Source organism: Ailuropoda melanoleuca, chromosome 3, assembly GCF_002007445.2.
Source record: "Ailuropoda melanoleuca isolate Jingjing chromosome 3, ASM200744v2, whole genome shotgun sequence".
Lineage (NCBI taxonomy): Eukaryota > Metazoa > Chordata > Mammalia > Carnivora > Ursidae > Ailuropoda > Ailuropoda melanoleuca.
Window position 1 is genome coordinate 45471739 of NC_048220.1, and position 24375 is coordinate 45496113.

A 24375-nucleotide genomic window follows, 5' to 3' on the forward strand; every position below is an offset into this window, starting at 1 on the left:
TGCCTTCTGCCGGTGAGATGCTGTGTATTATCATATACGGCCCTCTCTGAAGCTCCCTGCCCAAAGATAGCTTTACACCAACACACAACTTTGTTGTTGTTAAACACTCCCGCTATACAGTTTAATAATGATTTCTGACTTCGTGCTAGAGTTCCATGTACCTCTCTTGGTCCTTCCCTAGATGGTGGGCTCCAGTGAGGGAGAGAAATGACTGTTGCCTTTTTTTCTCTTAACTCTGCTGCAGTGCGTTGTACATGCTTGCTGTTCATCAGATTTTTACGGAACTATCGGAGCTTACAAGGGGTTGACTCATCTCTGTGTCCTGGTGCAGCTGTTTTTGTTGTTGAAAAAAAAATTTTAATGACCTTTCTGGGATCACAGGGTATAAACTCTAAGATGCCTCTTTACTTGAGAGCATGAAGCCACCAATTTAGTGATCCCCTTGAGATAAAGCCACGCATGGACTATAGGATATTTTATGTTTTCTCTTCGTATCTTAGTTAAAATTTGGTACCAAGTGTCAAAGATACATGTGTTCAATCTGGGTCGTTGAGCCACAAGGGAGTCTTGCTGTTCAGAGGATCATAGGCACGTGATGTAACATCAAATCTTGTCAGTTCCGCATGTTCTTTGGTGATTTCTCCAAGTCAGAGAAGTCTACACAGCCACATTTTCTGTGTTCCACACGTAGCATTAGTGTACCTCTCCCTGTCTGAGTCCAACCTTCACCTTCCTGGGCTCTCTCACCCCTCTCACACACATACCTTATCCTCTCCTGCCCAGGAAGAACTCAGAGAAAACAAAATGCCCCTTCAGGCAGGTCTCTGAATATTCAGGATAAATTCAGTTTATGGTCTGCACGTCCAGCATATTTGCTAATTTTCCTCAGTGACCTAACTATACCATAAAGTGCATTAACATAACACTTAATAAAGACATATGTGTAGGTTAAAAAAAAAATTTGTTTTAACGCATGTTACTAACCAGCAAAACCTGCAGTGTCCCCACTGCCATTTGTCAGCACGTAATGGATTTATATTACTAAGTCCAAAGAAAAGGACCTGTCGGCAGGATTTTCAGAATTCTCTGTAACTAAGAGTCCCTTGTAAATGTTACACATCCCCCACCATTTGACAGATGCCTGCGTGTGTAAGGTACCAGTTCTCCATCGTGGGCTGGACACCAGAGGCTCTTAAGGAACTTGAGACCCCCACCCTGACTCTTTCCCCAGTTCCAGCTTCTCTTCTTTTAGCAACTTGTTCTAAGCGCTGTCAAGAAAATGTGAAAACTAACTGGTCCCACAAAGCCTGTGTTTGCCCAGTTAATATTAACTCATGATAGTGCTACTCCTCTAAGTGGAAACAAAAAATCTTATAAAAATGGATAAACAAGAACCCACCATAGTCTTTAAAACATATCTCTTAAAAGAATGTGTTTAATTACTTTAATAAGAAAAATGCAAATCTCATTATAGCGTGCATTTAAACATGACAGAAATCGTAGTCTCTTAACCCTGCCAGATTTATAAAAATGAAGAGAATCTGATAATTAAGTGGGTGACTGGAGGATAGATGAATCTGGTTTCTCTTCTATTTAAGAAAATACACAACCCCCAGGCATGTTAATTTTTGACAAATAAACCATAAACCATGACAGACGATTATCACAAGAGACCTGTAGTTCATTTTGCATGAATTTCCAGATGGAACTCCCTCCACACTCTTCAAAAAGTATTAATTTAGATTGGGGCATGAGTGATCATCTTTTTAAACTTTTATTCAGGTAAACAGAACCCTGCATTTGCTCTGAAGACTCAAATTGGTATATTTTTATTTAACATCTGGTGTCTCTCTCCTCCATGTTACAGTTGATTTTTATTCAGGAAACATGGAAACCCACGCATGGGTCTCCATTCCCTTCCATTCAGTGTGCATCTTTGAGCCTTTGAGTAGTACCATTTTGAGACTCTCACGTGTTGTTATTTTGTATGTTTAGTCCAACAGAGAAGAGATTGCCCTGTTTTTAAAATTATTCTTGAGTAGAGAGATAAAGATCAGGTTTATTAATATTTTCTCATCTTATACCATTATGTGGCGCACACACACACACACACACACACCCCTTACATATGCCAGTATGTGAAAATACTCCCCCACTAGACATCCACTGTGATGAAATAGTTTAATTTCAACCTGGAAAATATGATGGCACTCACTCGCTATCTAATATGTATATTAGATAGATAGATATAGATAGATGTATATGAGTCAAACTATCAAGGTAATTTTTTACTACTGAGTTAAAAGATTGAAAATGAGCATTGTAGCATAGTAAATTTTGTCAGGAGCAACCAAAAAAAACTTTTTTTATATTCCTAAGACCTCTGCTACAGATTTACAATCCATCCAATTACAGAATTAACATTTTTTCTTTGGTTTAAGATGGAGGTAATATTGTTCTGCCTTTCCCGAAAGCTATTGGAGTTGACACATTACATACTGCTCGCGCTTGCATTGGAAACACAGAGCCCTGAGTACATGCCACGGGTGTTTCCTAGAGGCCTCATTGTTCCTTACCAGGGTAGATCTCAGAATATATTTCCACGAGCAAATTACTAGAACAGACTGGCCTGCTGAGTTCAGGTCATTAGACACTTGTTGAGCACCTGGCATAGTTCAAGTTGTTATAGTATCAACTAGAATGTACAATGTGTCACTCCAGGTGACTGTTAAAATGAAACAAATAAATCTTTTTCCTCTTCATATAATTATAATAGCCAGGTTGATATTGGGACTTTTCATTTTTTCTTTGTTCTATACCATATTAATCTAAATTTTTGTGAGTAGTGTTGAAATTTTTTTTTCAAAACTTTTTGTATTTTATGTTCCCATCAGATGTTTTTCCCTTCTTACTTTTTCACTTAGTTTAACATGGAGAGATTTCTACCCCTACCACCCCCCACCCCCAAAAAAATCACTCTTCAAAAAAGCCTTGTTGCTTTGGCTAGAATGTAGTCTGTCTTCCAATAATATTTTATTGGGAGCTTCTGCAAAGAAAAGACAACATTGTTAGCAGGATCCAAATTGCACTTGTGTAATAGCTTTCTCGGGAAAAAAAGGGTGTGCTCTCTCTTAAGTACTGTATACAGCATATATAGTAACTTCTGATGTGCAGTCGTCATGGTAATGAAAATGCAGTGGTGCTTTGTGCTCCATTTGAGTAAATAGACACAGAGAACTTGGGGAACTTCATGAGACATAAATTATTTCTGGTCTGTGGCTGCACATTCTTGTTTAAACATCTTTTAGTTGTGTGTTTTCCAGAGTAAGCAAATATAATTTATGTTTCAAAACTAATAAGAACATGTCTTTTCTTGGAATTGCTCATTCATGTGAAATGTATTCATTGACACCTGAGGGAAAGGAGAGTTAATGAATCACAAAACAACATCATGGTGGGGGAAATCGTGCCTGAATTCTTTCCAGAGACTAGTTTCTGATAATTGCTATTAAATGGACTGAATAATCCTTTTAAAATTCATACCCCCCTTTTTTTTTACTTCTAAAAATTGGAGGTGTTAAAAATATAAATTACAGCATGGATTTTTAAGTCTTCAATAAATAGCCAAATAAAATATGACTAACCTGTGTCCATTTAATTCATAGATATTAGAAGCATGTTGTTATTATTATCATTTTCTTCTTAAAGCTTTAACATTTTTAATTGTTTAAAACTATTTTTAAAGAACATATGACTTAATTGTTCCCATTCCTTGTATCTGGTATATTTACAAATATTTTATTTTGCTTCTTTTAAAAAAAAAAAAAAAACTTGGTTCAATTGTTCTCCAATCATGATCACAGAAATGACAGGTAATTTTACTGAAATTTTACCATTGTAGTATTTCTGTGATTTGTCCACTTGAATTTCTCCATTTTGTCTTTGTGGACCATTTGCATTTATTGGAGGCAACATCCATGGTAGCCTGTGATTATATTTTCCCTTGACTGTAATTTAATCTCAAGTGTCAGTTTTTTACATAAACATCTAATTGTGACGTTTTTCAAATTCAAGTCTAGTGCTGTTGAATCCCCTGACTTCAACTTCCTGTGAATGTGTCTGTGGTGTATTTGGCCCCCTCATATCTCTCACTTGGTAAATTAGTACAGTCATAAATTACAAGAAGTCTATGTAGATACTCCATCCAAAGAATGCAGTAGGGGCCTTTAGAATGTGTGTTTTTTCTGTTTTTCCCATGGCAAATGCTCATCTATTTGTTTTCACAGGGGTATATGACTTTGAAGTCACAGTCTTACTTAAAATAGAATAAATAATAAAGTAATGACTCTGGAATGCCAGAGATTTCAGAAAGTTTGCTCTCTGGTGTTCCCCTGCAACAGTATTATCTCTGCTGCTTCAGTCAATCATCTAAGACCCTTGTGAAGACCCTAACTCATAACCAGAATCCACCCCGGAAGCTACCCTTTGACCATTTGGAGAGAAAAATCACTCTCTTCAAGGACTCCTGACAGTTTTGCCTCTATGACTGGGGCAGACACTTGTACTCTTTGCATGAGGTTCTGTCACTAGTGGAGAATTTTCTTTCTGTCCTTGCTGTCCCGTGCCAGAGCTAGACTGCATACTCACAGCCTCTGCAAGGGGCTTTTGTTGCAACACTCGATGAAGCCAGGTCATGTCAGAAGATAGTAACTCTTAGAGATTCTGAATATAAGGTCAGTCACTTTTTTCATGTGCAAGATTTTTGCTACTTAAGACTTGAACCAGCCCTGAGCCCCCACTAATCCCATCCCTGGATGTGACGAGTAGGACAGTTCCCTTGAAAATAAGTGGAGAGTCTTTAGGATGTAATCAGAGTCCCCACCGGCTCTTGTACCTTGCCGGAATGCCGGCTGTTCCAAAGACCCATGGCCTCAGTTATCAGCTTCCGGACACGAGTATTTTTCCTTCTCCCTTTCTGTTTTTATTCATTTGAATCTGCTGAGTCTGACCATTGTAATTATCCCCGGTATTCATTTTGTCAAAGTGTGTTAGTGAGAGATCAATAATATGGATCAACCCATTCACTTTCTACTTGTTTGGGTGTATCGATTCAGTTTAAATAAAAGTCAACCTGCTGTATAATGTTTGTTTACTCTGGCCCTTGCTGAACATTTCCACATCTTCACTGACTGCGTTTGTGTCATTTGTTTGACTAAAAATACTCGGTTTCCCTGGGGTTCCCCTGAAACAGTGCTCCAACGTTGGGCAAAGCTAATCTCCCTCTCTCAATAGGACTGATGGACGCCGCTGGTCCTTGGCTTCTCTCCCCTCCTCTGGCTATGGGACAAACACGCCCAGCTCCACAGTCTCTGTAAGTACCTTACTGTTCTCCTCTTCCTCACAACCACACGGCTCTCTGGCACAGCAGGTGTTTTCTCTGGGTGTTTCCTGGTAGGAAGAAGATAAATTCTGCCTGTCTGTCGCTCTGAATAGGTAACTCATCACATGATGAGCGGACAAATGTAAAAAGGACATACTCTTTGCTGCAAGCTTTTAAACAATGGTGCATAAATTGAATTAAGTCCCAGGTTCACAAGTTTGGAGGAGATTGGGAGCTTTCGTTTTAATACCATTTGGTGTAGTTTGTGGTGTAGGGGGGAATGCAATCTGGTTTTATTGCTTTGGTTCCACACCAGTGATATCAGTACTAAAAACGCCATTAAATTTTGATGGCCTGGGTCTTTTTTTTTTTTTTTTTTCCTTGTGTGGCTTAGATGCAGGGGTTTTTTTGTTTGTTTTTGTTATTTTGTTTCTTTGTTTTTCTCATTTTGTTTCTTTGTTTTTCTCTTTCAAAGAAAAAAAATGGCAAGCCTTAAATCTGTACCTCCTAGGTAAGAATTTTTTTTTAAGGAGAGATTAAAAGAATTTAGCAGCAAGTTAAGACAAAGAGACAAAATGAACCCATGGAAATAGAAGAGAGAAAGAAGGATGCTCTTGCCCCAAACTGTAACATTGCAACAGGAGCCCTAGCAATTAACAGAAACGATTCAGTAAGTTAGATGGATGCTTTCTCAGTTTAAATTAGTGGTGCTGCAGGATACCTGTCTCTGCAGAGCTTCGGAAGCTGGAGGTCATTTAGAAAGACCAGGTATGTTGTAGGTGTTCAATACATACCTAATGGAATGGTCCGAATGCCCTTGAACAAGCTGGGAATGTGGACCTGATGATTTTTAGATTTCCTTCTGGTGCATTTCCATCTTTATTTTGTGACAATCTGTGGTTTATTGTGTAGGGTTATTCATCTACCATTTTGTTGTGGCAGTGGTGGTGCTGGTTTTTCACAGGCCCCAGCACTGGGCTAAGCATGTACATTCAGCTGCTTAATAGTACTTGCATTGCAAAGACACTACAGTTGGGGCGCCTGGGTGGCCCAGTAGGTTAAGCATCCAACTCTTGATTTCGGCTCAGGTCAGGATCTCAGGATCTCAGGAGTGTGGGATCAAGCCCCACATCGGGCTCCTCACTCAGCAGGGAGTCTGCTGGAGATTCTCTCTCCCCTTCCCCCTGCTACCTCTCTCCCTGCTCTCTCTTTCTCTCTCTCTCAAATAAATTTTAAAAAGAAGAAAGGACACTACAATTAAGTTTATAAACTAACTGGTATCACTACTGCCTTATATTATGTGTTTCCAGAATTCCAGATGCAATTTCTGGAGCACCTTTAATACTGCCTTGTTAAAATTTGTTGTATTATATTTACCATCTCCCTGGTATTTTATTGAGGAGAGGTAGTTTATTTTCCTATCCTGTATTCCATTTAGTTGTGGTATGTTAGTTTATTGTCCGTTTTGATGATTTTGGTGAAAAGCCTTGCATCTGGAGAGGATGCTTCAAACTCATGAATGGTTTCAGCGGATAAAACTGTCACTAAAAAACAGTGAAGCCATGCTAGACTGCTGTGTCCAGAACCATCACTGGCCATTGGTTGATGTTAGATGTTGAAAACGTAGATAATTCCAGTGTGAAAAAGAATGCTAAAACTGATTGACCAAAAAGAAAAACAAGGGTAACTTTCTGAAATTTAAGTATTGTTCTCCTACAGATTTTCAGGGAAGTTCTTGTCTCCAGATTCTTGTTCATTTCAGCTCTGGGACCTTGCTTTGCCCTTCAGTTAAGTTTTATTGTCATTTGGGTACAGTGATTTGACTCTTGCAAGAAAAATTGAGGAGAGTGCAAGATCTTTCCATCTCTAACTAATAAATCATACACCATTTTAAAAAGCCAATCTCTTCAAAAAGAGTGAGTTACATAGAATCAGACTTCATTTGGTACAAATAATTTTAAAAACCAGCTGTTGTAGAAATATTTATTATGTGGAGACATTAGCCTGACTCCTTCCAGTGCGTTGTAGTCTTTGTTTAATCCCAGCAACACACTGTGTCATGCAATTGCTACTGTTGTTTTCACTTTATTTTTCAGAAATGTAAGACATGTGGGATGCCTGGGTGGCTCAGTCATTAAGCATCTGCCTTCGGCTCAGGGCATGATCCCAGCATTCTGGGATCGAGCCCCGCATCAGGCTCCTCCACTGGGATCCTGCTTCTTCCTCTCCCACTCCCCCTGCTTGTGTTTCCTTTCTCACTGGCTGTCTCTCTCTCTGTGTCAAATAAATAAACAAATAAAATCTTAAAAAAAAAAAAAAGAAATGTAAGACGCAGAGAATGCACTGAGGGGCTTTGACCAACTCCCTCCTTTCTCTGAGAATACAGTAAGGTCTAGACTCCAGGCTCTTGGCTCTTTTTAAAGAATTTACATGGTTTTTCTTAAAATAAATATTTTAATTAATAAACATGACCCGGCCATCTGTCACAATGAAATTATCACCATCCTTAACTTCCTTATGTGTTTAAGGAAGAAGCCACCTGAGACCGTTTTTAGTCACACACACACACACACACACACACACACACACACACACGCATTTGCTGTGTTTCTAACCAACAGCTGCTGACCAGAGGTAAGGTAGCTTTTAGCTTTCTCTTAAGTGTTTATTAAAGAATGTCGTACATACAATTGTTGACCTCATGTTTCTCCTTTTTCCTTCAAAATAAAATTTTCTTTAAAGATTTTATTTATTTATTTGACAGGGGGAGAGAGAGAGAGAGAACACAAGCAGGCAGAGTGGCAGGCAGAAGCAGGCTTCGAGCTGAGCAGGGAGCCCAAGCTGGGACTCGATCCCAGGACCCTGAGATCATGACCTGAGTCATCCAGGCACCCCTAAAATTTTAGCTTTCAAAATTACTTTGTGCCAGAAGACACAAGGAACTGTTAAGTGTTTGAAGTGTAGGTGCTCCATGCATAAAAAATTCAGTTATGTGTTCTCCCTATTGGTTTTTGATAAAAAATAATGAGTGAAAATTTGAAAAGCTACTTTTCATTTCCCTCAGTGTTTTGGGGTTCTTGTCCTTTACATAGTGGGGCAAAATTTGCACAAAACTTCTTAGTAGTTATATTTTCTTCTTTATTTTTAAAAAATATGTATTATATTTTATTTTATCTTTAAGTAATCACTATGCCCAATGTGAAGCTTGAACTCATGACCCTGAAATCAAGAGTTACATGTTCCCCTGACTAAGCCAGCTGGGTGCCCCTCATTTTCTTCTTTTCTAAATGTGGTCTGAGGCACTCTCAGATTTTTGTTGTGTGGGTTAACTGTTAGTCATTTAGCCAATCGGAAATGCATTTTAGATATTCTTTAAAAGTAAACATACAGAGCACAAAATTACGAACACTTTGAAAATATAGCTTAAGTTTGACAGGTAATTGTGTTGTTAGCTGAATTCCAGAACTACTTCTGCTGAAATGTAAACATTATGTCTTTATCCTTGGGATATATGCACCTATAAAATTAGCAAGTGTTAAAAATGCTACATTTTGAAATTGAAAAGATTTGGTCATAGGAAGTTAATCAATCCTTCCAGAAAATATTTAGTATTGCAACTTCTTTCAACTCCAAATTTTGCCATTAAAATTAATCTATGGGGAAATTTTCTAAGATAATATTGAGATTATAACTTTTAATTTTAAAATAAGTAATGTGGAACTGCAGCAGTAGGAGGACATTCTCCCATATTTCTTAACAGATTATTTTCTGCTGAGGGAAGGGAAATAAGCATATAAATACCTATAAATATGTGAGGTATGACTATAAAATGATACTACATTTAGTAACCAGTAGAAAATTACTCATTCATGTGAGTATTGTCTGTTGCAAAATGGTTATCTGGAGAGACTAAATGATACATTATTCAGAACAGGTTTGGGGAAGTCTTGTACAGCTTTTTTTTTTTTTTTTAATGTAACTCTCTACTTTTTTAATGTGAATTTGATTTATGACACTATCAAAAGTCATGTGCAGACCAGTTCGGTGATGAGACCTGACACCACACTTAGAGAATATGCTAGAAATATAAAGTAATCAAACACAGTTTATTGAGAAACTCCCGAACAAATTATCAAAGCTCTCCCCAGAGTGGTACTCCCGGCCACTTTGACCGGTGGAGGGGACTTTGCAATTGGGGTGCAGTCTTGGGCAGGCCTGCACCTCTGCTGTCCTGCAGTTCTCACTGGCTGCAAAAAGTTCTTCCCTGAGTGAGTCCCTGATCTCTGCTAAAACCTAATGTTGGATTTTTTGATTGTCCAATATCATCTCCCTTTTGGGGCCCTATGGTACCTTTTGAATGCCTGGGGCCATTTTGCTGGCCTACAGTTGTCCCCAGTGCCAGAAACCCATCCTTTGTCACTTGGATATGGTATCACCCTCATCCCATTTTACCTTGCTTGTTCCAACTGAGATGAAAGAGGCTCTCTCCCCAGAGGAGCTCCTTGCCTCCTTGTTTCTTTAGTAGTGTTAAGGTTAGAACACTGAACACCACTGCATTGCTCATTTCGCCACATTCCCCAGCAGTAAACCTGGGGTACATTCCTTATACAGTTTCGTCCTGGACTGTATATATGGTAGAACCACAAAATTTTCCCTTCAGAGTCACCACTTGCTAAGGTTTTGTTACATTTGGTATGGGCTGTTTTTAAAATATTTTGTTTAATAAATGTTAAAGATACAAGTAAAGCCTTGCCCATCCAGTCCCTTTCTGCTTCTTCCCTCCATAGAGGGAACCCACCCTCCTGAAGTCGCTTGGTGTCATTTCCATGCCAGTACAGGCCCATGACACTTACGTGAAACTCTAGAGCCCAGTGTGTTTTAGAATTAATTTTCTTATTTTAGAAAGGTAATGCAATCCCTGTACTGTGCACAACAGCCCAGCAGCACCCGGGCCAGGAGCTCATAATCAAATATATTAATATTTCTACAGCAGCCTGAATCAACATTCACACTGAGTGGATTGAGTACATCTTTTAAATAGCTTTCTATCAGTTCACTTGATGCTGTGCCTTCAAAGGGATTACTGTAAACTTACAAATAAACTTCTGGGTCTTAGGGTTTTGAAATCTTGGATACAGAGCTGTGGACATTGATTTTTCTCTGAGCTATGTACAGATCCTTAATTCTGTTTTTTTATTAGCTAATTTCCTTATCTTCACTTTTATCATTACTGCTTCTCTCCTGCTTACAGTGATTTTATTATTCTTTTCCTGATTGCTTGAATTGACTTAGTTCGTGCTTTATTTGTTTTTTTCACAGTGAGAAGTCTTTAAGACTGTGTTTATACCTTTTGAATAGCGATTTGGTTTATCTCATAAGTCTTTCCAGTAGCGTTCTCATTTTTATGGCTTATAAAACAATCTCATTACCTTATAAAAAATTTCTCTTTGTCTCAGTATGTACTTATAAGGTGTTTTATAATTTCAGGGTATGAGAGTATTTTTAAGCTTTAGTCATTAATTTCTAGTGTTCCTACATTGGATGCTTCAGTGTTTATGAAGTGTATTTATTGTTAAACTAATGACAACTTTAAAAAAAAAAAAAGCCTGCTAAAACTGAGATTTCAGATGAGTGTTACCTTTACAAATATGCTTATTCTAATCATGATTCTCTTGCTCAAAAATTTCTCAATCTCTTTTGTTAGAATTGCTTGTAGAGTTTACCTTCCAGTAAAAACAAAAAGTCTGTTTGCTTTATAGTTCTGTTTCTCAGATTGATTAAAAACAGTGTTATTTAGTTATTCACTTCTACATTACCTTACTCTAAGTATTAAGTGACATTTTTCAAAAAACAAATCTATATGTAAGGAATTAAAAAAAAAAAAACTCACCACCACTGAAGCTGCTTTAAAAAGAGGGAGAGGGAGAGTCTTAGCCAAAGGGAAAAGGGAGAAAAAATCCAATTTTTAAAACAATGACATTAGTGAGAAAAGTATCTTCATCTCTTCCCCTTTTTACCGAAGGCACATACCGATGTATCAAAGGACGACATGCTTTGTAAAGGAAGATCTCATTACCTTATTTATGATCACACATCATAAAATTCATTTTCTGTTACTCACCTGAGAGTCACAGTGTTTCATTGTGAGCAGTGGCCCCAGCGAGGTACCATGCTCAGTTGAGAGCTAATCTGTCATTTCATGCCCCCAGATTCTCCAGGGGTCACTTTTTTGCCTTGGCTTTGAGCAAGATCTCCCCATTTTCATAGCCAGGGTTTTCTATAAGAGAGGAAACCATCTTTTGGGAAAGGGTCCTAAAGACAAATAATATGCAATGTGGAAGGCATTTCGGCCTCACATTGAAAGCAGCAAGGGCATACATTTAGATACTAGTTATTGTCATTATAACATGAAAGGGAAACAATGTAAAATGGTGATGCCACCCAGGTTCACTGCTTTGATCGCGAATTCCCTTGAAGTCTGTCTTTCTAAGATGGTCCCCTAACCTCACTGTGGTTTGTTGTAGTCCTCCTCTTCCTCCCAGGAGAAGCTGCATCAGTTACCCTACCAGCCAACGCCAGATGAATTGCACTTCCTGTCGAAACATTTTTGTACTACCGAAAGCATTGCCACGGAAAACAGATGCAGGAACACGCCCATGCGCCCCCGTTCCCGAAGCCTGAGGTGGGTGGACCTGATTGAAAAATGTATTGAATAATCTGTTTTTAACCATTTTGAGGGAAGCGTTTTGATCCTCCAACTCATCTACGTGTTAATTGACTTATGAACTACCCCAAATATAGTGTGATTTTCCCCATCTCTACATGATATTGTTAATTACCACTGAAAGGCATCGTACTATTTTTCATTTAAATTCTCTCGATTTGTTAATTGGGGTAGTAGCAATAATCACGAGGACCTAAAGGGATCTCCTGTAAAACCTTCTTGTCATTGGAAATTTCAAGACGACCCGATCATGGTGCAGGAGCACTTAATGTTCTTGTTTTAAGAGGGGTAAGCTTGGCTAAAAAGGAAGGACAGCAAAAAGAAAAGGATTTTCATTCAGATCCCACATTATAAAAGTTCACCCAGATTTTTCATCTTTCTTCCCTTCATGAGTTTTACTTGTTTCAAGCTTATGAATAAATTGTTAGGAGTTTGTGTCCCTTAAATTTTGACATTGAGTAGGGCCAGATATATGTGGAGAGATAGATTTGTCTTACAGGTTTTTTATGGGGTTTCTTTTTGTTTTTTTTTAGGATGTGGACTCTAAAACAGATTTGTGTTCAGGATGTTTATTAGGGAGTAGCTCAGGATTTATACCATGTAAGGAAGGCAAGCAAGCTGACTTGGGCAGAAAGAAACCTAGCTGCCACACAGCCGACTCCACAGGGAGCTCTCCGGATGTCATGACCTTCAGAGTTGTCTCTCTGTGCCAAATGGCCCTTACTTTTTACCCCTACCTCAGTCACCAAGTGTGGTTCCCAGGGAAGGACATGGCCTGGGTGAGGTGACGAGAACTGAGGCCATCTTTGAATGGACTGCTGGCTGACGGCTTCTGCAGTCACAGCCGCTGGGAGTAGCAGTCCTTCTCTGCAGGATGCTCAAGTCCATCTCCACAGTATGAAATCTTGGTGCTGTAGAACTGGTGTACTTTCCTGTGTAAGATTTTACTGTAAAAACAGTTTGTCAGGTGCTCAGTTGAATATCAAAATTTACTGAGGAGGGTTTTCCCCTTTGTACCTTTTTTCTTTTTTTAAGTAAACTCTACACCCAACATGGGGCTCAAACTCATGACCCCAGGACCAAGAGTCTCATGTTCTACTGACTGAGCCAGCCAGGTGCCCCCCTCTTTGTACCTTTTTTATTTAGTATAATAAACTGATAGTAAATGTAGCCACATTGCATAATTTGGGAATGTGTTATTATTTTGAGTTAAGGAATAAAAGGTCAGTTGTATGAATTTATTTAGGGGCATTATATTTTACCACATGGGTGCCCATTTTATGGTTTTATGAAGGGAGTTCCTTGGATATCTAGCACAGGCTGTGTTCTCCCAGAAATGTAAACACTCGCACTGAAGTTGCGTAACTCTGTAACACTAGGAAGAAATATGAACCTACTATTGAAATAAAGGCACAGCACAGTTACGTGCCTCTGTTTCATATCGGATGTAATGCTTACCTCAGCACCCCAAATAAATCTTCGCTAGGCCAGAAAATGGATTTCAGTGGCGACACTTGTGCCGTGGAAGACGCTCAGACCTCTTCAGTGGTACGTGGCAGAGCGCAGGTGTAGGATAAAAGTGTGAAATTATACTGTTCAGTGTGTCCTAGATGTTGCTGTTTGTAACGATCCTTTTTTGTTTTATATTGCAATCCGTTAATTGGTTTCCAGAACTAGAGAAATGCATTCTACATACAGAATATAATCTCAATTTAAGAACATTTCTGAGCTAGTTTTATATTGTACCTGTAGTTATTTTGTGGCATTTCATGTCTAGAGCTTCCTTTTTGAATCCTATTCAGGGTGTCAGTATTTGTGGGTATTTATGTATGTACTAATGACTGATTTTGTAGTTTATTACTTAATACACTTTTCTTACAAAGGTTGTATAGTACTTTTGATCCACCCAATTGTTTATAAATAAAAAGCTTATTTTCATTTCATGCTGAGGCAAGTTTAAAAGGGTAATTTGCTTTGCTTGCAGCCCTGGACGTTCTCCCGCCTGCTGTGACCATGAAATAATTATGATGAACCATGTCTACAAAGAAAGGTTCCCGAAGGTAATGAATTGAATTGAAGATGCCTAGCATCTAAAGGAACAGGCAGCTTGGGCTTGGGCATAGCATCTGTAAGGGGGTTTTGTTATGGAAAGCGATGGTCCAGTCCAGTAGTAATGAGTTAGACTCGTGTAGAACACCCCCGCAGCTTCTAAGAAAGGTAAAATCGCTCAACATTTTTTTTCTTAATTGGCTGAGGACTAGCCACACTCTCTGTGTGCTAAACGGCCTCTACAGCAAATTCTGATGGTTGCCCCACCCATTGGGTGGGCCTGATGAGGTGCCCCAGGGAGAGGGAGCCTCCACACCCACGGGCTCCGTCAGGCAGCAACCGTTTTCCTCCCTTAGAAGCCTGTAGAGTGGGTATGTGACGATCGTCTTTTTACTTAAAACAAACAAACAAAAAAAACCCCCTTGTTTTTCTTTTCTGTGACTTCCTATCTCTTCAGCAATTATATGTCTAACCCTGTTACTTTAGAAGGGAAGGGACAGTTGCAGTGTACCCCAGTAGACTGGCAAAGGGAATTCACGCTGAGCCAGAGAGGACTTGCTGAAGAGTCGTTGACAGACGGCCTGGCTGCAAAAACCTGCCATTGCACACTTCCAGTCACCTGCTTTCCACAGCCTTTCCCCGGGTGTTCCTACACATTCAGGAGGAGACAGCCTTTCCATCGTGTTCCTGTTCCTGTGTAGCCCTAGGCAAGAAAACGAAAGGAAGTCTCTGGTTTCATAAATCACGAGTAGAGTACTTATTATTTGTAATGAACCCAACATGGATGTCATTGATTAAAGCCGTCTTAGCTATTAATTACATGTCCCTTGTTCACCAGGGAAATAGGTCCTGACTCTGTGTAGTTACTGCTGGTTAGGATCTTGGAGAGAAGCAGGAGGCAGAGGGGCCCTCCTCCCCCGCATAGACAGTTAATATAAGCAGCAGATACCGATTAGGCACTAGGGCGTCACAGAGAATGAAATCAAAGTTGGAAAGGAGATTTTCGATATAGGTACCCAAGGAATCTCCGTGGCCTTTCGCACAAGATGTAGCTTTTTGAGAGAAGGGTAAGTATGTTCCTGGTACGTTAGAACCTACTGAACAAAACAACTCTTGGCGCGCCTGTGGGATTCCAGCAACAGTCCCGAGTGCTGAGTAGGTAAAGACAACGATAGTTTTGAGCATCTTATCTGAAGAAAGAGCCCGAGATCTAAAATGAAAGCATAACAATGCACAGTATTGTTCGGCTTATTTGAAGAAGCTTACGTAGACTATTTTATATTTGATAGGATAGAAAAAAAAATAATTTTCACCCTAGGATGGTCCGTCTCCCTTATATACCTCAAATCTTTCTTCCATGTGATTAGGCTGCTGTTGCTGCTTTAAAAAAAAAAAGTAGCCTTTAAATGAGCAACTGGGTGTTATATGCAACTGATGAATCACTCAATTCTGCCTCTGAAACTAACATTACAGTATATGTTAATTAAGTTGAATTTAAATAAAAAAAATTTTAATAGACTTTTTTTTAGAGCAGTTTTAGGCTCAACAAAATCGAACTGAAAGTACCGAGAATTCCCATATACCCTCTGACCATGCCCCCCCAGCTCACCCCCACACATGCCAGCACACCCACCCACAAACCCTCCTCCCATGAACATCCCTCACCAGAGCGGTCCATTTAACAATCGATGAATGTGCCTTGACACCTCATAATCACCCAAAGTCCATAGTTACCATTTAAGGCTCACTCCTGGTGGTATACATTCTGTGGGTTTTGACAAATATGTAAGGACATTATGTATACACCATTAGTTTCGAGAATTTTATTTCATAATTTGTGGAGGTCTCTGAAAATGCCAGATAAATGTGATGATTGTCCATATGTATGTTTTGTTGTATTTCATCTGTGTGCACATGTCTTCTCTAAATAGGCTACGGCTCAGATGGAGGAACGTCTGAAGGAAATTATCACCAGCTACTCCCCTGACCACGTTCTTCCTCTAGCAGATGGAGTGCTTAGTTTCACTCACCATCAGATTATTGAACTGGCTCGAGATTGCTTGGATAAATCCCACCAGGGTCTCATCACCTCACGATACTTCCTTGAATTACAGCACAAATTAGATAAATTGCTACAAGAGGTATGAACCACATACCGTATAAAGTTTTCTGATTTGTTTTGCTTTTCCCCCGAAAAAAGAAAAGATTTCACGAGTGCGTTTGCTTCCATGTTTTAACCATGAGATAGAGTTCCTATTCCAGGGAAGCAAAGAAGAAAAAACTAGAGTTCATATTCCAGGGAAGCAAAGAAGAAAAAACTAGAGTTCATATTCCAGGAAGTGAAGAAGAAAAAACTAGAGTTCATATTCCAGGGAAGCGAAGAAGAAAAAACTAGAGTTCATATTCCAGGGAAGCAAAGAAGAAAAAACTGATTGCTACTTGCTATAAATTGATGGTCGTCATCATTTATAGTAATAGAAAGTTAATGTAATAACCTTTGCAGGAACCTCGGGACCCAACAATCTATGGCTTTGGGATAAGTGGATTGCGAAGGATTTTGAGGCAGTGATTTTCCCCCCACCCCAACCATAAAGTTATAAATTGCCTGAGAGCATGTGTGTTATTTGATGATGCTATCTAGGTCTAATATCTAGAGAAGCTAAATGGAAAATGGCTGGCTTCTTCCAGGCCTCTGTCCTATTAATTAACCTGCACGTGCTAGTGGGTAGTAAATGGTAACTTATATTTTCATTAGGGTCAGTTCCTCTTCTAACAAAATATCCAATTTCCAAAAGACAGATAAACACAGGACCTGCCTGAGCCTAACACTTGAATGCTTAGCTCCTGATAACACCCAGGACAGGAAGGAATGTGTCTGGTGGAATGCAATTAGTGCATATATTGCTCTTGCGACCGAAATTGATCAGCCACAGCCCACAAGTAAAACCTATTTAGCTTATGTATTTGGATGTATTGTATTTCTCTACCTCATAGGGCAGAAGTTATGCCCATGTCAGCATGATCGTAGGTGGTTTTCTCTAAGCCTGAATATATAAATAATTGTGTGGACCTGAAGGAAAATAATAGCATCCTAGTTTTTTTGGAAATTCCTCTGTGTTTGCCCCTACTGAATTTGGTCCTGGCGAGATGAGAAGATCTCTCTCTGACCAGCAGCCACTTTGTTTCTTTTCTTTCCCATCCAAACATCCCAGCAGAGTTTTCTGTACTGTGTTCCCATTGCTCCTGTTTCAACCTATCGTAGTCCATTAAGGCAGTGTTTCTCCCCGTATTTTAGGGGTGGTGAATACATTGTTTTGGTTTTTGTTGTTCATTTCCAATTTGTCTTGCACCAATTCTCCTGTAAATTAAAATGAAAATAAGTTTATAGGAAAATGATCATCCATTTGGGTGTATAAGAAATGTAAAAATGGAAGAGCTGCTAAATGGTTAATAAGTCATCACAGACGGCCGATAGCAGCATAAGCTACAGTGGCTGTGTGGGCAGCGATTTTGTCTGTTTTTTTCATCTAGAATAGGTCTAACACATGGGAGAACTCTTGTTGAATGAATGGCTTCTGACCTCTCACTAAACTCACTGAAGTCCACTGTCCTCCTTACTGTCATCTCCACTGGACATTTTCCCAGAGCAGCCTGTTTGACTAGAATATTATATTAAGCAATACTAAAATTTTCTTTTTGTCTCTTGCTAGCCCCTTTCCTTTCAAGATATTCTTATTCGTAGTACCTCTGTTTCTTCTCTGCTTCTTCCAAGGGCTCTTCTAAGTTGCATTTTCTAAAAGTTAGCTTTCCCGTGATCTGATTCATGGTCCACTGCTCCTCCCCTCTGGGGACCTTGTTGGCTATCTTAAAGACCCATGAGCTTTAATGGCTTCCATTCTGTATCTCAGATCTGCAGCTCTGTCTTAGATTTCAAATTCATGTGTCTGCCTGGCTATTGAGTATCTTTCCACCAAGGCAGTATCCTAACCCCCAAATTCTTGCTTCTGTGAGGCTGTAAGAACATCTAACAGTCTTCATGGCTCCATTCCACCTGCAGGTAAAAACCCTAACATGGCCTGTTGAGCACAATGCATTGTTAATGGTCTGTTTTGGGGTTTCACTTTAACAGCATGAGAGGGCTCTTTGAAAGGACAGGGATCTCATCCAAATCACCTTGAACTCTCCAGTGCCTAGCACTGTGGCTGGTACTAGCTTCCTCAGTAACTATGGAAGGAAAGGAAGGAGGGAGGGAGAAAGAAGATATGTATGTATGCATGCCAGAATATTTTATTTATCATCAAATAATTCACTTGTGCTGTTCGTTTAATCAAATCAGCTCCTGAAAAAATGCTCGGAACACTATGTGTATTACTTGCTGTGAGAATATCTTGAAAATTATTTGTTAAATGGTGTATTTTTTAAAAGATTTTATGTATTTGAGAGAGAGAGAGAGAGAGAGAGAGAGAGCACAAGGTGAGGGAGGGCACAGAGGGAAAAGCAGACTTCCCATTGAGCAGGGAGCCCGAACGCAAATACATGGCTGGATCCCAGGACTCTGAGATCATGACCTGAGCCAAAGGCAGATGCTTAACCAACTGAACCACCCAAGTGCCCCAAATGGTACATTTTTAAACAGAAGAAGCAGATAAGAGATAAGAGAGTAACTCTGTTGTCAGCCTCTGTGAGATACTCCTGTAATTACAGTTCTGTGCCAGGGTATTACCATAATTACTAGTTTAGTCCTGTGTTTTTCATTCCTTCAGAGGCTTTCTCTGAAAAGGATAGAATCAATATCCAAAGCTATTTACTTTGAAATCCGCCCCCAATGGGGTGCCTGGATGGGTCAGTCATTTGGGCATCTGACTGTTGATTTTGGCTCAGGACATGTTCTTGGGGTTGTGGGATCAGCCCCGAGTTGGGCTCTGCGCTCAGCATGGAGTCTGCTTGTCCTTCTCCCTCTGCCCCTCCCTCCTGCTCATTTTCTCTATCTCTAAAATAAATAAATAAAATCTTTTTTAAAAAGTGCACCCACACACACACTGAATTTTATTTCTGCCTAATATACCTGGCAGATTGTTTCATGGCAGTTATAAAAAAAATCTTAGGTTTCAAAAATCATGTGAATGCACCATATAATAGATAAAAATTATTGAATTTGAGGTTGCCTGGGTGGCTCAGTTGGTTAGCGTCCAACTCTTGATTTTAGCTCAGGTCAAGATATCAGGGTCCTGGGATGTAGCCCTATGTTGGGCTCCACAGGCTGAGAGCCCGCTTAAGATTCTTTCTCCCTCTTCTTGCCCCTTGCATGCCCTCTCTCTCTCTTTCTCAAAGAAATTAGACTATATATATATATATGTTTGTATTTAGGAAAATTCATCTCTTCAGCAGAGAAGCATGTATACTTGTGGTGTGAAGAGCATTTTTGGGTATGAATAGGAATGTTTTCTTATTTATCTTCACAGATAAATATTTTCTTCAGTCAGTCCTTGTGGGAAAATTAAAACAATCTTCAGACTCACATTGACAGTGTCCTTCCAGAGTTTGGAGCTAAACAGTCACAGGGGAACTGTGCCTTCTAGATGGAGCCCTTATTGTGGGAATTGCCTTTGCCTTCCCCAGGATGCAATTGTTGTCACTTTCCAGCTGTGACATTGTGTGCCTGTCGGATATCTCCTGTCCACTTTCCCCATTGTCAATTTTTTGCGGACCCAGACAGGGTCCCCCTGTGGCTTTGAACAGCTTGATTAACTGATGCCTTTTTAAGGTCCTGAAGTCTAGGTCAATTCCAGATGAATGCTTTTATGTCTCCATTTGTTTTCTCACTTAGGTGTATTTGCCAAAGAAAATACTATACATAGGAAACTATAACCTACTCAAATATGGGTCTCAGTATTTTTTATAGCAGTCAATGCTTAAAACACAAACACAGAGTATCCATTAGTGTTGGCGCCTGCTGTTGGCAGCCTGGAAACTCTCTCTTCTCGTGCTGTGATTTTTGTTTGGTGTTGTCTTAACAGAACTCCCTCCGCAATAATGTTAGTAGATAAAATATTATTTGAATTAACATTACCCATTGTATCTTTTGGCCTTAGTTACAGCTGATAATTCTTAGATGTAAGAAATAGGAACGAACCTATTATTTTTACAGTTTTTAAAATGGAATTTGTATAATCTAAACTGTCTAAATATTTTTTAAGATACAGAATTCTTGTTTCTCTTTGAAGAGTTCAGCAAAACATTTTCAGGCTTTTTAGATTTTCTTTATAATCCTGAATTTATAAAGCCATAAATATTACAGTAAGAGGAAATTCTTTATGTAGCCCAAATTATCAATCACTAAGTTGGGTGGCTTTTTTTGCTTCATCTTTAAGATTTTCTGTTTAGTTTTGATTGAGAATAAGCTATAAAGAAGGCATACAGGCGTATCTTGGCATTCATTATATCTTCCAAAGTCTCGGTGTAAAACAAAAATTGGAAAGAAAACTTAGAGACAGTTTAAATATGATGTATATCTCCTTATATATGTTCTAGCATCCCAGCTGGTTCCTAGGACCTATAGTTTTTGTTCTGAGTTGGTTTTCTTTGAATACATTCTGTTCCACAATTATTCATCAGCAGTCATTTTTACCTGTGTTGTGTTTTTTTTTTCTTTGAAATGTTGGGCTATTTTGCTTTTGCCTGTATATATTTCCTGTACTTACGTTTTAGAAAGCTGCTTTTGATTTGATGGCCTAAAATCAGCAGACCTGTTACTACTAAGTTTAACCATTTTTCACAGATTTGGTTTGCCACTTCTTTTCATGAGAGGGCTGGTTCTTAGAATAAAGCACCCTCAATGATGTTTTCAAATGTTTATTAGTATGTCTGTGAAATCATATTCTGTTACACCAGTATCTTCTTGATATGTTTTTTTAATCCTTAGAGGAAAGTAAATCATAACAATTTAAAAATTATGACAGCCTTAGAGTGAGCATGCATAGAATTTTACATGGTTAAACTTTTACAACTTAGGTTTTATGTCTGCCTTGATACAGATTTACCTCATTTCTTCAAGAAAATATCATTGAAAATTAAAATGACTCAAACTGAGTTTTATTCTCAGGATATTTTTTTGTGCTTGATTAGGCAACATACAACATAAAATTTAAAAAGGCAGAAAGTCAGTTAAATTTTACTGAGTTGAGTGCCTAGGCATTATTTATTCAATATGTGAAACCAAATTTGTATGTATATGTCCAAGTATAAAGGTTATCCCCCTAACGTTTGAAATAAGCAATGCACACTTCTTACACATTATAAAATAACAAATTTATAGGCTAATTGTGGTGCCCATGTAAAATCTATTTCATAAATGTGCTAAATGCCAAAGATAACAAAAGCAGCCGTTCACTGTGTTAGCCATTTCGTACTTCATTCTGCGACATCTGGCAAATCAAGGTTCCTTATCAGCCGCCCACTCCACGTGTACCATGTGCCTAATGTGTCATCATCTGTTAATCTCTCCATCACTCATGCTTCACATTGAGAGTTTTAACGTTTGATTTTTAACACAGAATAAATCAAAGTTTTACAATTGAAATTTAGCTAATAGAGCCGTTTTGTAGATAAAGAACTTTAATGGCGTCCATTTGTGAACGATAATGTTCGCTTATCAGTCTTTGAAAAGTATTTTCTAGATCTCTCCATTTTCACATATTTGCAATTATCTATGCAAATATGTGCTTTGCTGGTTTTCTTTTCCATTAACTAGAGCAGCCCTGTCTCACCTTTCTTTTCATTGCTTTCTCTTAGGCTCACAATCGTTCAGAAAGTGGAGAATTGGCGTTTATTAAACAACTGGTTCGAAAGATCCTAATTGTGATTGCCCGCCCAGCTCGGTTATTGGAGTGCCTGGTAAGTTGCCCCTAGAGGGGCCTCCATTATTTATTATTAACTGTGGGAAAGCAGTGAGCCTCGGAAACCTCCAGTTTCATTTGGCTTCAAAGACCAGAGTTAAATGCAAAGAGTCAACAGGAACTCCAACTTGTGAATGTTTATGGCACATCCCCATGGGATTCTGTTTTCTGGTTTTAAGTAAAAATTCTAGGACTTGTGCTGTGTTAAGTGATAATCGTATCACATTCTGATCATCATGAACTAATGGGCTTCACCTTATCTCAGCACCATTACTGTGTGATACGTAATTTTAAACACTTGCTGGGCCTGTTTTGGAATTGGCAAGATGCAGAGAGAGGGAAATCAGAGATAGGATTTCTCATAACCTGCCGTTACTAGTATCTGTTCTTAAAACGTGGTGTGTTAGAAATAGATGCTCGGTGGCAGCCCACTTTGGAGAGTATAGTAGGGTCCCAAATAGACTGGATGAAGTGAGACTTTCAGAGATGAGTTCATTTTGCCAATTATATTGTCCTTGATCATTTTCCTATTTTAAAATCTTTGTTTCTTGTAATTTTGGTTGAAATTTCAGTCCACACTGTGAACAAATATGAAGCTTTGAACATAAGAATAGTTTTAAGGGGCTTAACGTGGTATCAACACTCACTTTTCAGTTCTGCTAGCCAGAATTATACATTCACACATATACGTATAGGGTAGTATTGCTAGGATTTTGCCTTTATTTTGATTAACATTCATAGCTTTTTTTAATAGTGAAATGTTCACAGTCCCATGAATACGTACCAGTGCATAGTGAGTCATGGGAGAGGGGAAATCTTGAGGAGACAGGGAGGGGCATGGTGGAGTAGGTGTTCCCATTAGTGGCCAGGACCCTTAGAACCACAGAATCAAAAGCACCATTTGGCATTGTCTCTGGGAGGATAAAGGGGAACAAATACACTGGATGCTTCTGGGAGAACTGTGTGACTGGCAAATGCAAGCAGAAGGAAGTCTGATTTGTGTACTGCGTCTCCCATTGTACTTTTTGAATTATGCACCACATGCTTGTACTTCCTGCATTTGTTTAATTTGGGGAAAAAAATAGCATTTAGCACTAAAACTTGTTTCTCTGGCAGCAGCAGATATGCTAATAGAAAATCTTGCCTTAAAAGTGGAAATGACTTTTTTCAGTAATCACTGCTCACCAGAAGAGAAAAAGTAAAAGTGTAGCCTCTCAAGGATAGAAACAAGTGAACTTAAAAGTAGAATTGAAAACGTGGCTATTTTCAGCACTATTTAAAGCTCAGATGAAACTGGAGATTAGAGTTTTAGGGATTATTTCCCAACTAGTGGTCTTAGGCCTGCTGTTTCAGGCCTGCGCTGTGTTGTAGGTTTCTAGAAGGGGCGCTGAGTGTATACATTGGTTTTGGCTTTACTCATTTGCAGCGAGCTTTTTTTTACATGGCCTTTAGAAACCCTTGAGTAATTCTCAGGTGAAATGCTAATATTCTGAAGTTGCCTAGCTGGGGTATTAACCAAAATGGGAAACATCCTGAGGGGAAAAAATCTAGGAAATATAACTGAAAATAGCCTCTGTGGTTTAAATCTGCAACATAATTGTATACAATAAATAAACCCATGGCATCCATTTAGGGTGGTGGAATCCGAAAGATTTTTTTTTTTTTTAAGATTTTATTTATTTATTTGACAGAGATAGAGACAGCCAGCGAGAGAGGGAACACAAGGGGGGAGTGGGAGAGGAAGAAGCAGGCTCATAGCAGAGGAGCCTGATGTGGGGCTCGATCCCATAACGCCGGGATCACGCCCTGAGCCGAAGGCAGACGCTTAAACGCTGTGCCACCCAGGCGCCCCCGAAAGATTTTTATTGCATCCTAGAAGTAACAAACAGCCAAAGCAAGTAAAATATATAGGCAAAATGTGCTACCGAATTTTAAAATAGACACAGGTCATCAAAAGCATTAATTTTGTAATTTTGTCTTTTTCTTTCTTAATCTCCACATTACATGAATATTAATTTTAGAGTGTACTGATAAAAAGTGGTAATTCTGATATTTTTTAAAAAATACTTTTGCACCCTTTTGTACTAATGGAGTGTCCTGCAAAACCTTTGAGAATATGTATTCTAGCATTACTCTTTTTGTGGCTGTTTGTGCAAAGAGAGAAATTGAATCTTCGGGATGCAATTTTGGATTTTAGGGGTGCCAGGATAGCTTAGCTGTTAAACGTCTGCCTTCGGCTCAGGTCATGATCCCAGGGTCCTGGGGTTGAACCCCGCATCGGACTCCCTGCTCAGAGAGGAGCCTGCTTCTCTCTCACCCACTCCTCC

The 24375-nt window shown here is 39.1% G+C and overlaps 1 protein-coding gene across 13 annotated transcripts in view; it reads left to right on the plus strand.

Annotated features, from left to right (window-relative positions):
• MAST4 (microtubule associated serine/threonine kinase family member 4) overlaps nucleotides 1–24375 on the plus strand; it is a 546144-nt gene that overhangs the window by 467591 nt on the left and 54178 nt on the right. For all 13 annotated transcript variants that reach the window (XM_034656299.1, XM_034656301.1, XM_034656302.1 and 10 more), the window contains 5 exons: nucleotides 5293–5371; nucleotides 11905–12062; nucleotides 14089–14164; nucleotides 16085–16294; nucleotides 21945–22046. In XM_034656299.1, coding sequence (XP_034512190.1) covers nucleotides 5293–5371; nucleotides 11905–12062; nucleotides 14089–14164; nucleotides 16085–16294; nucleotides 21945–22046 — 625 coding nt within the window. The remainder of the gene's footprint in view (nucleotides 1–5292; nucleotides 5372–11904; nucleotides 12063–14088; nucleotides 14165–16084; nucleotides 16295–21944; nucleotides 22047–24375) is intronic.